At 44.5% G+C, this 13,389-nt stretch overlaps 1 protein-coding gene across 2 annotated transcripts in view; it reads right to left on the reverse strand.

Annotated features, from left to right (window-relative positions):
* KIF3B (kinesin family member 3B) overlaps positions 1-13,389 on the reverse strand; it is a 41,206-nt gene that overhangs the window by 11,366 nt on the left and 16,451 nt on the right. Inside the window, exons 1-5 of one of the 2 annotated variants that reach the window (XM_045444922.1) lie at positions 11,658-11,826; positions 5,694-7,162; positions 2,594-2,695; positions 2,256-2,378; positions 2,019-2,137 (exon numbers count right to left, since the gene is read on the reverse strand). In XM_045444922.1, the coding sequence (XP_045300878.1) occupies positions 2,019-2,137; positions 2,256-2,378; positions 2,594-2,695; positions 5,694-7,097 (1,748 nt within the window). In that variant the 5' untranslated portion in view covers positions 7,098-7,162; positions 11,658-11,826. Of the gene's footprint in view, positions 1-2,018; positions 2,138-2,255; positions 2,379-2,593; positions 2,696-5,693; positions 7,163-11,657; positions 11,827-13,389 lie in introns of those variants that run through there. The other variant, XM_045444921.1, reaches the window with a different exon arrangement.

Below are 13,389 nucleotides of genomic sequence, written 5' to 3' on the forward strand. Positions count from 1 at the left end.
TTTGTGCCGCAAACAAAATACCATAAAGAAAATGAAAAGGCAACCCACAGAATGGGCGAAAATACCTGCAAACCACGTATCTGATAAGGGACTTTTGCCAGAATATATAAAGAACTCTTGTAGCTCAATAATAAAAAGACCCAATAAATAACCCAATTTTAACATGGGTGAAGGATTTGAACAGGCTTTTCTCCAAAGAAGATATGCAAATGGCTAGACAGCACATGAAAAGATGTTCCACATGGTTAGTCATTACAGAAATGCAAATCAAAATCACAGAGAGATACTACTTCACACCCATTAGGATGGCTACACTCAGAAAGACAGACAGTGACAAGTGTCAACAAGGATGTGGAGAAATTGGTGGTGGAAATATAAAACGATGCAGCCATTCAAAACAGTCTGGCAGTTCCTCCAACAGTTAAACACAGAGTTACTGTACGACATAAACAATTCCACTCCTAGGTAAATATCCCAGAGAGATGAAAACATGTCCATACAAAAACTTGTCCATGAATGTTCACAGCAGCAGCATCCATAATAGCCAAAGAAGGGAAGGAGCCCAAATGTCCATCAACTGATAAATGAAATACCATTCAGCCATAAAAAAGAAGGAAGTCCTGACATGTTACATTCAAGGATGATCCTTGAAAACACGTTAAGTGAAAGAAACCAGTCACAAAAGGCCACATATTATAGGATTCCATTCATATGAAATGTCCAGAATAGACAAATTTATAAGATAGTAGATGAGTAGGTACTTAGGGCTAGGGTGGGGGAGGCAGGTAATAAGGAATGACTGCTGATACAGGGTTTCCTTGGGGAGAAGGGGGGACACAAAAATGTTCTGAAATCAGATTGTGATGATGGTTTTACAACCCTGTAGACTTATATACCTTTTTTTTTTTTTTTTTTTTTTTAAGTAGGCTTCACATCCAGCACAGAGCCCAACATGGGGCTTGAACTCACAACCCTGAGACCAATATCTGAGCTAAGATCGAGAGTCAGGTGCTTAACCAACTGATCCACCCAGGCACCCCGACTTGTATACTTTAAAAAACATTTTTTTAAATATTTATTTATTTTTGAGAGAGAGACAGACAGAATGCAAGTGGGGGAGGGGTGGAGAGAGGGAGACACAGAATCTGAAGCAGGCTCCAGGCTCTGATGTGTCAGCACAGAGCCTGACACAGGTCTCGAACTCACAAATGGTAAGCTCATGACCTGAGCCGAAGTCAGACGCTTAACCGACTGAGCCACCCAGGTGCCCCCGGACTTGTATACTTTAAATAGGTGAACTGTATGGTATGTAAATTACATCTCAATAAAGCATTTTTAAAAATAGCATTGTGGGGGCACCTGGGTAGCTCAGTAGGTTAAGCGTCTGACTCTCTCTTTCGGTTCAGGTCATGATCTCATGGTTTTGTGAGTTTGAGCCCCACGGTGGGCTCTGTGCTGACAGGTGCAGAGCTTGCTTGGGATTCGCTCTCTCCCTCTCTCTTGCCCCACCCCCTCTCATGCTGTCACTGTTTCTCTCAAAATAAATAAATAAATAACTTTTTAAAAAATTTAAAATAGCATTGTGATCATATATGTAAGCATGCAGGAGTGAGATAACATGAGGTTAACATTACATGAGGTTTTAGAATATTTCAATGAAAAGATAAATGAAAAAAGGTTGTTTATTAATGAATCTGGGTGGTGGGTATTCATTATACCATTCAGACAATTCTAGTTAATAAAAGATCCCCTCTTGTCAACAGAGGCTGGAGCCTTTAAAAGCTTCAAGAAGTAGGGTGGAAGGAAACCTGGAGATCATCTGGTGAAGTCATTCACTTAACAGATGGGATTCAGAGACAGAAAGTGACTTTCTCAAGAATAAACAGAAAACAGACAAGGTGGCAGGAGATCATCTAGAGAGAAGTAGGCAGGGGCCCCGTCCTCAGAGACATGTTTCGTACTGAACAAGCAACCACCCAGCAAATGGCTGGGGGTGCCACGAAAGGCCCAGAACTTACTTGAGTTTCAGCTCCCTGGTGAGCTCATTCTGAGTCTGCTCCAGCTCCTGACGCTCCTTGATGTGCTCTTCTTGGAGGTCATGGATCTCTGCCTTCACCGCCTGAAGCTTGGAGAACAGCTGGAAGCGAGGCGAGAGGCCGGTGAGGAGGGCAGCCCTCCAGACAACAGAGTTCTTCCCTACCCGCTCCCCACCGCCAAGTCTCAAGACACCTCTGCCCGGCCTCGTTCCTTTATACCTTCTTGAGTTTTTTGGTCTTGATGTCCACCTCTTGCTGCAATGAGCTGTATGTCTCTTTAAGTTCCAAGGTCTCCTCATCTCGACTTTCCATCTGTTGCTGGATTTCTCTTTCTCGACGTTTCTGAGCAACATCACAAAATTCATCAGCTTGCCTAGAGACAATGTCTGTACAAGAACACAGGGCTGGGGGGGCTCCAGATCAGAGTCTCCCGCTAGGAAGGGGCTAAGCGCCTCGTTTCCACTCCTTCTGAAGAATCTAATACAAGAGACATTTTCTCTGTAGCGTTAATGCACCGTATCCCACCCCCTTCTCCTCAGAAAGGAATGAGAAGTCACCTGCTCTGCGATTTCCTGCCGTTTCTGCTCCAGGATTTTCTGCTGTTCATTTGTGTGATCTACTATATTTTTCCCTCCAACAAGCAGCTTACTCTCCATGGCCTGAGTGAGAGAAAAAGTAGAATCCGTCTCGTGACCGATCTCCCTCAGAACGTATCTCCTCCTGGGGAAGCCTGTAAAACATAACGAGCTCAGGACTGAGCCAAAGGGGTGAACTCTGGGGGAACACAGACTGTGCTCGGCAGTGTCCTTACTATCACCGCTGTGGAGCTTGACCTTAGAAACACTGAAGATGTAGCTTCCCCAGGCATACAGGAATTTCAGCTTTCTTTGAAAAAAAAAAATTTTTTTTTTTTTTTTTTTGGTTTGTATGGACCAAGCATTGACCCTACCTAAAACATATTGAGTACCTCCTACGTGCTAGGTACCGGGGATGCAACTGAATACAAATCACAAGGCTAAAGAGTTCACTGAGGGCCGCGGACAAGTAAGCAGGCTCTTACCCTATGGAGTCAGACGCCATCATGAGGAAAAGACAATAATAATGGGAGAGGCACATGGGAGGGAGAGAATTCAGGCTTTTGGAGGGAGTCAAGAAAAGCTTCCTGTCTCAAGAGCGCTGAGGTAAAAATAGGAATTAGCTAAGAAAACAAAAATGTTATGTGTGTGAGAGGGTAGGGTAGGGAGTACTGATACGTGAAGTTGGCAAAGCAACTACGGGTCGGTTCAAAAACCTCAAAGACTAAACTTGATCCTGCAAAGCACACAAATCATACTGACTGTTCTTTAAGCATAACGTTACACAGTCAGATTTGTGTTTTAGAAACATTCTTCCCCTACCACAGGAAGGGTGACTGGAAAAGGACAGGCCTGGTGGAGGGAGACCAGAACAGGAGGCTATTTTGAGGATCCAGGCCCGGGCTAGGGCAGCAGTGGTGGGAGAGAACAAAGAGGATGATGGGTCCAAGAGAGCCGATGGCACAGGACTCAGAGGCCTTGGGACTGACTGGGCCTTAAGGGAGACTGAGGGACAGCCAGCAGGGACAACTCCTAGGGCTCTGGCTTGACTGAGAAAAGGTAGGCAGGAATAGGCTCTGGGTGGCCGTGGTCATCTCTGGAAATGTCCAGCGGGCAGAGACATCAGGCTTGGATGTTAGACAGCTCTGGGCTGGCTATACAGATAGGACACCCTGAGCATTTAGGTGGTACCTGAAGCCATGGGAATGATTTGCTCCTGAAAAGCATGGAATCCACAAACTCCACAACCTTGTTTTAAAGAAACTTATGAACATTAATGACAGCCATCTTTCAGTGAGCCCTTGAGCCTGTTTGGAAGTGACTGGACTGGATAATCAACCATCCCCTTGCCACACACACACACACACACACACTCCTTCCAGCTCTAAAGTACTTTTGTCCTATGATTTTACAGCATCTAGAGATCTCAAGAGACAGAAGTAATACCATTCTGCCATAAACAAAATGTGACCTTGAGGTTATATTGAGTCTTGCCACACTTGGCCTCTGAGAGTCGCCCAAATAACCCAAGTTGCTTAAAGCGTCTAGGTGTTCCTGGGCTTGGTTAATAGATGTGATCCTAAAACCCAGCATGCAAACCAAACACGGGCACATCCTGTTAACACTTCAAGTGCAGGAGTGAAGAGGCATGAAGTGGCATTTGTAGTGAAGGAACCCACAGGACAAGGTGACCTTCTATTTGTGTTGTATAGAACTCCATGTTCATATCAGGTCTTGAAAGCTCTGGAAAAGACCCCTGCTTCTGAAGTAAAACAGAACCCAGCTCTGTGAAATGGCTACTGTGAAGCCACAGATAAAGCATGGCTTCATACAGCGATGGGGAAAGGAGAGGAGAGGAAGAGGTCACTGTCATTTTTAAATTAATAAACAAGGATACATTTGAGAGTTGAAACCAGATTTTGCGTGAATTCACTAAGAAAGAACCCAACACCTCAGAGCAGTTCTGGCTTGTGGTCAGGCAATGGTCATCAGATTGCCAGGGTTAGCTCTGTCCCCTCCTCTGCCATTAAAGCCCCGTGGCAGCCCAGAGTCCAGCCCATTGGCACCAGAAAGAAAATGCACAGGAGTCCCTGCGTTCTAGAATGCTACTTGGCCAGTGACTCACAGAGGTTGGAGGTTGAGGGAAGGGGATGACTACAAGGGCATAAGGAATTGTTCTGTATCTTGTGTCACAAGGTCACTGCATATTAAAGCCACAATGAGATACCATTTTATATACACCAGACATACAAAAATTAAAAGTCGGAGAGTCACAAGTGCCGGTAAGGATGAGGCACAACCAAAGCTCATAATGTGCTGGCAGAAGCTTCAATTCACATGGCCACCTCCGAGAACGATTTGTGATTATCTAGTAAAATTAGGACTGCACATACCCAAGGACCTAATGGCGCCAGATAAGAAATTCTTGCTCATACACGTTCTCCTGGAGCCAAGTACAAAAACATTTGTGGCAAAAAATGGAAACAACCCACTATCAGGAGAATGGAATACCACATGATTCTCAGAGCGGTAATAATGAATGAATCACAGCTCCAGGCATCAATACGGACAAATCGCATTACGTAAGGTTGAGCAAGTAAAAGCAAATTGCAGCCGTGAGATCCCATTTATATAAAGGTAAAAAATTATGTGAAACCGAAACTATTTTTTTAGACATATATACATAAATGGGAAAACTATAAAGAAGAGTAAGGAAATAATAAAACACCAAACCTAAGACAATGCTTACCTCTGGGGGAGGGGGACACGAAGAACTCGTAAAGATGCAGGTTATGTTCTATTTCTCACACTGCGGGGCGGGGAGGGGGGCATGGGCGTCGGTTTTATTGCTGGTTTCTATACCCTGCACATATATAAAAATTATTCTTCCTATGCATTCAATATTTCGTGTTTTAAATTTGAAGAAATTGTTTTTATTTCAGTTCCACAAATCCTTACTGGACACCGGACACCGGAAGCTGTTGGGAACGTAAAACTGAAAGGGACATCATCCCTCATCTCATTTTTTTGGCTAAAACAGAACGCACTGAAAGAGGAAAGGGCCTCAGGGAGGGTCCGGTACCTTGATTTTGGCGCCCAGCATCTCAGCCGCATCCTTCTCCCGTCGCAGGTCCTCCATTTTTTTCTCCTTCTCCTTCAGCAGCCTCATCTTCTCCTCTGCAACCAAGCTGTGGTCCTCTACGATGGCCCGCTTCTCAATCTCCAGTTTTTCTTGCTGTTCCCGCCAGTAATCATCCTTATCATCCCCTTCCTCCTCACCCTCTTCTCCCTCCTCCTCCTCCTCTTCCCCACCCCCACCACTGCCACCACCTTCCCTCCGCTTCTCTCGCCTCTTCCTTCTGCCAATGGACCGTTTTTCCAGCTGGGCCTTGAGCCGAGCAATCTCTTCCTGGAATTCTCGAAGGAGGGCATCTTTAGGGTCCTCGTTGACCCTTGGCTTGTTCTTAATGTTTTTGGCACGGTTGGCGTATCTCAGAGTGGTCAGAGTCTCTTCTACGTTGTACGAGGCAGGTCCCACGTTGGCCACCATTACAGTTTTAGCATTGCCACCAAGAGAATCTTGGAGGAGCCTGGTAAGCTTTGAGTCCCGATACGGAATGTGAGTGCTCTTGCCGTCTACCAGGGCAGAGATGACATTACCTAAGGCTGAGAGGGACAGGTTGATCTTGGTCGCTTCCTTCAATCTTTCTCCTTGTGCACCAGTCTTGGCTTGCCGTTCGCTGCCAGCAAGATCCACAAGGTTCAATTTCCCTACGCGGATATGGTTTTCTCCATCAAGGCCCACTTCGCTGCATTCAATGGTGATGACAAAAATTGCATGAGAGCGTGAACTGTGCTCGTTCATGTTGGTAGCACCGACAGAGCGGTTCTGGTTCCCCACATTCATCACGTGCTCTATTTCCTTCACGCTCTTGGTGACGAAGGAAGACAGGTCTTTCACATACACTCCAGTGTCAGGCCTCTCTTTGAGCTCAAGCCTTTTGGTCTGATCCTTTGAGAGCAGATCTCGGATCTCCTCCTGATAGATCTCCAGGTAAGAAGCCCGGACCAGGTACTGTTGATTCTGAGATCGAGAGATATGGGTGAAGATATGATCAAAGGAGTTAGGGATGACCCCTCTTTTCTCAGGGTCACCACGGACTCCTTCCATCGTGTATGTTTTCCCAGTCCCGGTTTGTCCATAGGCAAAAATCGTCCCATTGAAACCCTGCAGGACAGAGTCCACGAGTGGTCGGAACGTCTCATCATAGAGTTCAAACTGCTTGGCATTCCAGTCATAGACTGCGTCGAAGGTGAAGGTCTTGGGCATTTCGTGGGCCACTCCTTTGGGGTTCTTCACTGATACCTGCCCCAGCTTCACGTCCACATCCACCACCTTATCATATGAAGCCGCCTTTTCCTTGCCATTCATGGGCCGACAGCGAACCACCACCCTGACTGACTCTGAGCTTTTTAGCTTTGACATGATGAACTCTGGCTGGGTCAACCCCTGAGGGCTATGAATCCAAAATGTCTCAGGAGGCTAAGGTCCTAGAAAAAAAAAGCAAAAGTAAGTAAGGACAGTACAGTTGTCACCGGGGGCTGCTCAACAGCACCTGACACACCCACATCACCTTTGTCTTACCAACCTTCTGATGGCTACATTAAATGACTTGAAGGGGTGCCTGGGTGGCTCAGTAGGCTCAGGTCATGATCTCACGGTTCGTGGGTCCGAGCCCCATGTCAGGCTCTGTGCCGATAGCTCAGAGCCTGGAAACTGCGTCAGATTTTGTGTCTCCCTCTCTCTCTCTCTCTCTCTCTGCCCCTCTCCCACTCATGCTCTGTCTCTCTCTTTCTCAAGAATAAACAAACATTAAAAAAAGTTTTTTTAGGGGCGCCTGGGTGGCTCAGTCGGTTGAGCGTCCAACTTCGGCTCAAGTCATGATCTCGTGGTCTGTGAGCTCAAGCCCCGCGTCGGGCTCTGTGCTGACAGCGCAGAGCCTGGAGCCTGCTTCAGATTCTGTCTCCCTCATTCTCTGTCCCTCCCCTACTCATACTATGTTTCTCTCTGTCAAAAATAAACATTAAAAAGATTTTTTTTTTTATTTTTTGATGACTTGAATGCACACTGTAGTTCTTCACCAGGTCTTAACGAGCTGCGGCGGGAAAGGAAAAACTTTAGTCCACCAGTAGTGTGCACAAGCTCGTCCTCCCTCCACCTGGCACTTTATCTCAGACTACAGGTTGTGGCAGCTCAAAACCTTTTCAAAGCCTGGATGATCTTCCATCCTGCAGAACTACTATGGCATCTACAGAGAGCAATTTGGAACCATCTAGCAGTACCTTCTGATGTAGCAGTTGTATTTCTAAGAATTTATCCCACAGATACAAGGATATTCATTGTGGCATCATTTGTGGTAGCGACAGACTACAGCTACAGACTGCCTGGGACCGCCCATCAAGAAGGGGCTGATTAAATAAATTAAACATATATAATAGTATATACAGGGGAATCCTATGCAGTTACTGAGAAGAATGTGCTAATCTAAATGTAACCCTATACTAAGATGTGCTGCTAACTGGAAACAGGAGATGGGAACCAGTGTGTACAGAATGGTTAACACTGTGTAAGCATGGGGATACGTGGATGCATGTTTATGTCTGATAGGCAAAACAATATTATTAGAAGTATGCACATAAAAGCGGTGACCACAACAACAAAGTGGTAACAGTGGCAGCCTCAGCAGGGGGACTGTGGGCGTAGAGGACTCTCAGGTCAAGAGAGAGAAAAAACTTCACTGTGCACTTGTTTGTGCTGTTTGAATTTCCCATCTCGTGCCCATAATTCTCTTCCACTCTAAAATCATAAACTATGGCTTGTGCGAAATGTATTCAAACAGAGAAAGCACTTATTCAATTAACAAACTTAATACAATCTGAATGCAAATAAGAAAATAGATGTTAAGAATGTTTTTTAGGGGCGCCTGGGTGGCTTGGTCGGTTAAGTGTCCGACTTCGGCTCCGGTCACGATCTCGCGGTCCGTGAGTTCGAGCCCCGCGTCGGGCTCTGTGCTGACCGCTCAGAACCTGCAGCCTGTTTCAGATTCTGTGTCTCCCTCTCTCTCTGCCCCTCCCCTGTTCATGCCCTGTCTCTCTCTGTCTCAAAAATAAATAAACGTTTAAAAAAAAAAAAAAGAAAAGAATGTTTTTTAAGTAACTTCATCTGGTGGTGCCAGAAAACTCAGGGAACAAGAGAAAGGATGATTAAGTGGGTCCTCTGGGAAGGGGAAGAGAGCAAACAGATCAGAGTAAAGAGGTATGTATTGAGGACCTCAAATTCCCAAAAACCTTGGTGTGGGTTTTTGGGGTTTTTTTAATAGGTAATTCTCATGCTTCTTGATTCAAATCGCTCTTCAGTGACAGGTCCCTTCGCCTCACGTGTTCTCTAGCCACCCAAGTCCCTGCCCACACAGCAAGTATTATTAGCTTTTTAATCTTCCTGAGCCAGTTTATGCAGAGCAAGCAAATATGTTTAATACATACTTACCCTCCCCCCCCCCTTTTTTAAGTTTCTTTATTCAAGCAAATCTCCACACCCAACATGGGGCCTGACGATCAAGAGTCACGCGCTCCTCCAACCGAGCCGGCCAGGCGCCCACTTGCCCCCTTCCTTTTTAACACAAGCGTAGAAGGTTATACACAGGAACAACAGTGTCCAGCACCTTGCCTTCCTCAATAACAACATAACTTGGAGTCTGTTCGCTCAGTAGACACAGAGTTGCCTTATTCCTTATGACAGCAGCAAAATATCCCACCGTACGGCAGCTTAAGTTCTAGTATTAAGCTGTTTCTGGTATTATTGTTAAAAAACTGGAACCACATCCTTGCATGTGTGACCAAGTATAGCTCTAAGTTAAATTTCTAGGTGTGCACCTGCCAGCTCACAGGATATATGCATTTGTAATTTTAATAGACACTTAGAACAGTGACAACAATTTCTTTTTAGTTGTGAGGATGACCTATTCCCTGCCAACAAAGGAGTGGCAGAATGTGAAGCAGTGACGGGCCGTTCTAGGCAAATGTGCTGCAGGTTAATAGAGAGTCAACGTGTTCCCCCACTAAGCTTTTATAAAAGATTCTTCTGCTGCTAAGCACACGGAAACATGAAAATTTACTTTTCATACTTCTCTAGTTGTTAGCCGTAATAAAATATAATGTCTAGAATGAAGAACCAGAAAACCTCTTACCCTCTCTGAACCCATTTTCTGTAAAATTGGTAAAAGAGGGATAATGCTCCTTCCTGGTGGATGATCGTGACACTAGGCAGTACTTACAAAGGTGGAAGCACTTTATGAACTAACATAAAGCGGAATTAAAATTAACTAATACAGATTCATCCAAAACCTTTGTCAAACGATCATTCCAGAGATGACTAGTGAGCCCTAACTTTTATTCTCTTGTTCAGTTTTATAGTTATCACCCTGAAAAAAATCAGATTAAACTGAGATCCAAATACTTAATCCATGTTCAATTAGAAGTGAAGCTCCAGCCATTTAAAGAAAAGCATGTAGACAGCCCCTCGTTCATCACTTTCTATACGCTATTACAATTTTGTCTGATGATAAGAAAGAACTAGATGTTAGAATGGCCGGTCTGGTCTCCCTTTCTTTTCCAGGGCAATGGCCCCCAAGCTACCACTGCAGCTGATCCCTTGCCTGTCTCTACCTCCATGTCAGCAGAGACCTGCAAAAGTCAGGGGCCAAGCTCAAACCCCAAGCCCCTGAGCCTCCCATGGGGAGGCCTCTGCTGCAGCACATGGGATGGTTTAGACAAGATCCCATAGGCTTGGAGTAAGAAACGTAAGGGAGGGAGGCTGGCCGGCTCAGTGGGAGGAGCATGTGGCTCTTGATCTCGGGGTCATGAGTTTGAGCCCCATGTTGGGTGGAGAGTACTTAAATAAATAAAACTTAAAAAAAAAAAAAAAAAAAGGAAAGAAAGAAAAGGGACGGCTGGGTGGCTCAGTCGGTTAAGCGTCCGACTTCGGCCCAGGTCATGATTTCACAGTTCGTGGGTTCGGCCCCACGTCGGGCTCTGTGCTGACAGCTCGGAGCCTGGAGCCTGCTTCGGATTCTGTGTCTCCCTCTCTCTCTGCCCCTCCCCTGCTCATGCTCTGCCTCTCTCTCTCTCTCACTCTCTCTCTCTCTCTCTCAAAAATAAATATTAAGGGGCGCCTGGGTGGCACAGTCGGTTAAGCGTCCGACTTCAGCCAGGTCACGATCTCGCGGTCCGTGAGTTCGAGCCCCGCATCAGGCTCTGGGCTGATGGCTCAGAGCCTGGAGCCTGTTTCCGATTCTGTGTCTCCCTCTCTCTCTGCCCCTCCCCCGTTCATGCTCTGTCTCTCTCTGTCCCAAAAATGAATAAACGTTGAAAAAAATTAAAAAAAAAAATAAATAAATAGATAAATAAATATTAAAAAAAATTTTTAAATAAAATAAAATAAAAAATTTTTAAAGGAAACATAAGGGGGGTAAGAGGAGAATGGGTCAGAGGAGAGACCAATTTTTCTGCATTACAGAAGAGGCAGAGCTGTCCAGCTTTTACCTATCAAAACAAGGTGGCCCCGAGCCTGTTTAAAAAAATGAAAAGGTCCACCGCAGGGTGACCGTGTATTTTTTGCGCTCTTCCAAACGATAAAAACAAAGGAATGATAATGACCTACAATCATGCTTAAAATGTTTCAAAAAGAAGGAATTCTCAAAGCCCGAGTCCTCTTAATTAAATCTCAACTCAGAACACAGAATAATACCATTTCTTTGCTGAGCTCGCTGAGCTCAACTGCACGAGTCATGTATTGTTGCCATACTGCTTCAGGAAGATGGGCTAATTTAATTTCCTGCCACCAGGGCTTAAAAACTTGCTCTGGGTCCTCCTCAGAGGAGAGGGTTTTCTTGGAAGGATGCCCTGACGCTCTTTCTTTGCTTTATTACCTTCCTTACTCTTCTTCTAGCCGGTCTAATTGCAGTGATAAATCTTTAAAGGAACTCACAGCATTGCCAGGAAAGAAGCAACCACAGGTCAGCAGCTCGTCACCTTCATCCTGAATAGCTTTTCTGTTAGAACTGATCATTCCGACGTTAACAACCACCGTCTGAATGGCCACTACCCACGAAAAGCTGAGTTTCTTCCTAACTTCACCACTTTTGTCCGCTGAGGAAGTCAGTTACGCATTTCTCATGGCGGTCACATGCTTCCAGATCATTCTCCAGCTCTTATACTTGGGTGAATGCACCCTCATCTTTGCTGGTTGTCACGGATTCTTACCTCAAATTCTAGAAGTAAGTGTGGATTGGATTCTCACTAACTATTGGCTTCCTATAGAGATTCTAGGACAGAGGTCTCAAACTGGTTACATTCTTCTACCTGAAGCATTTTATTTGGTCCATTTTATTTGTTTAAATAAAAAAAAAAAGCCTCAGCAATTCCACTTCTATTTATGTGTATGTCCTAGTGAAAAACCTTTGAATGTGTACACAAGGAAACCTGGACAAGGATGCTTCCTGCAGCATGTTAAAATAGAAAAGCTGGAAACAACCTAAACCAGGGGAATTGAAAAATAGCATATGGTGTAATCATATCATACACACTATACTATTCAGTAGGAAAAAGGAATACATTAGAGCAGGGGTTAGCAAGCTCTAGCCCAGGGGCCAAATCCGGCCCACATCCTGTTTTTGTAAATAAAATTTTATTGGAACATAGCCATACCTCCTCTGTTTACACATTACCTATGGCTGCATTAGCTATAAAATATCAGAATTGAGTAGCTGTAACAGAGACAGTCTGGCTCAGAAAACCTAAAATATTTACTGCCTGAACTTTTACAGAAAAGTCTGCCAAGCCTGAATTAGACTTATATATGTTTACATGGATAAATAAACAGGCTGAGTGAAAAAGCAAGTACAGAGTGATAATTATGATTAAAAATTTATAAAACAACAACAAAAAATTTATAAAATAATATGGTGCTCATAGAACTGCATTTGTAAGTATTAAAAAATGGGATAGAAAGATATACAACAATTTATGATAGCAGCTGCCCAAACTGAGCAGGGTGAGAGGTGGAGAATGGGATTAAAAATGGGAAGGATATTTTGGAGCGCCTGGGTGGCTCAGTCAATTGAGCGTCCGACTCTTGATTTCTGCTCAGGTCATGATCCCAGGGTCGTGGGGTCAGCCCCACAGAGGGCTCTGCTTGGAGCATGGAGCCTGCTTGGGATTCTCTCTCTCTCTCTCTCTCTCTCTCTCTCTCTCTCTCTCTCTCTCTCTCTCTCTCTCCCCTTCTGCCCCTTTCTCCTGCTCATGTGCTCATTCTCTCTAAAATTGAAAAAAATTTTTAAATAATGGGAAGGATATTTCAATTTTATCTGTAATATTTTATCATTCCTCTTAAAAAAACAGAACAGGGTGGTGGAGCATGCGACTCTTGATCTAAGGGTGATGAGTTCAAGCCCCACATTGGGAGGTGAGTTTACTTCAAACAAAAAACAAAATAAAACAAACAAACAAACAAACAAAAACCCCAGGGAAATGAGGCTTGAAGAAAATAAGAGAAAATGTTAACTGCTGTCAATCCTGATTGTTTCCCATATTATTCTCTGAATATGTAAAAATTTGTTTTCTCAAAAAGAAAAAAAAAAAAACAAAACACCAATTTCACATTAAAAAACAAACAAACCAGGTTTGGGGCACCTGAATGGCTCAGTCAGTTAAACATGCAA

This window comes from Leopardus geoffroyi, chromosome A3, assembly GCF_018350155.1.
Source record: "Leopardus geoffroyi isolate Oge1 chromosome A3, O.geoffroyi_Oge1_pat1.0, whole genome shotgun sequence".
In the NCBI taxonomy this organism is placed as follows: Eukaryota; Metazoa; Chordata; class Mammalia; order Carnivora; family Felidae; genus Leopardus; species Leopardus geoffroyi.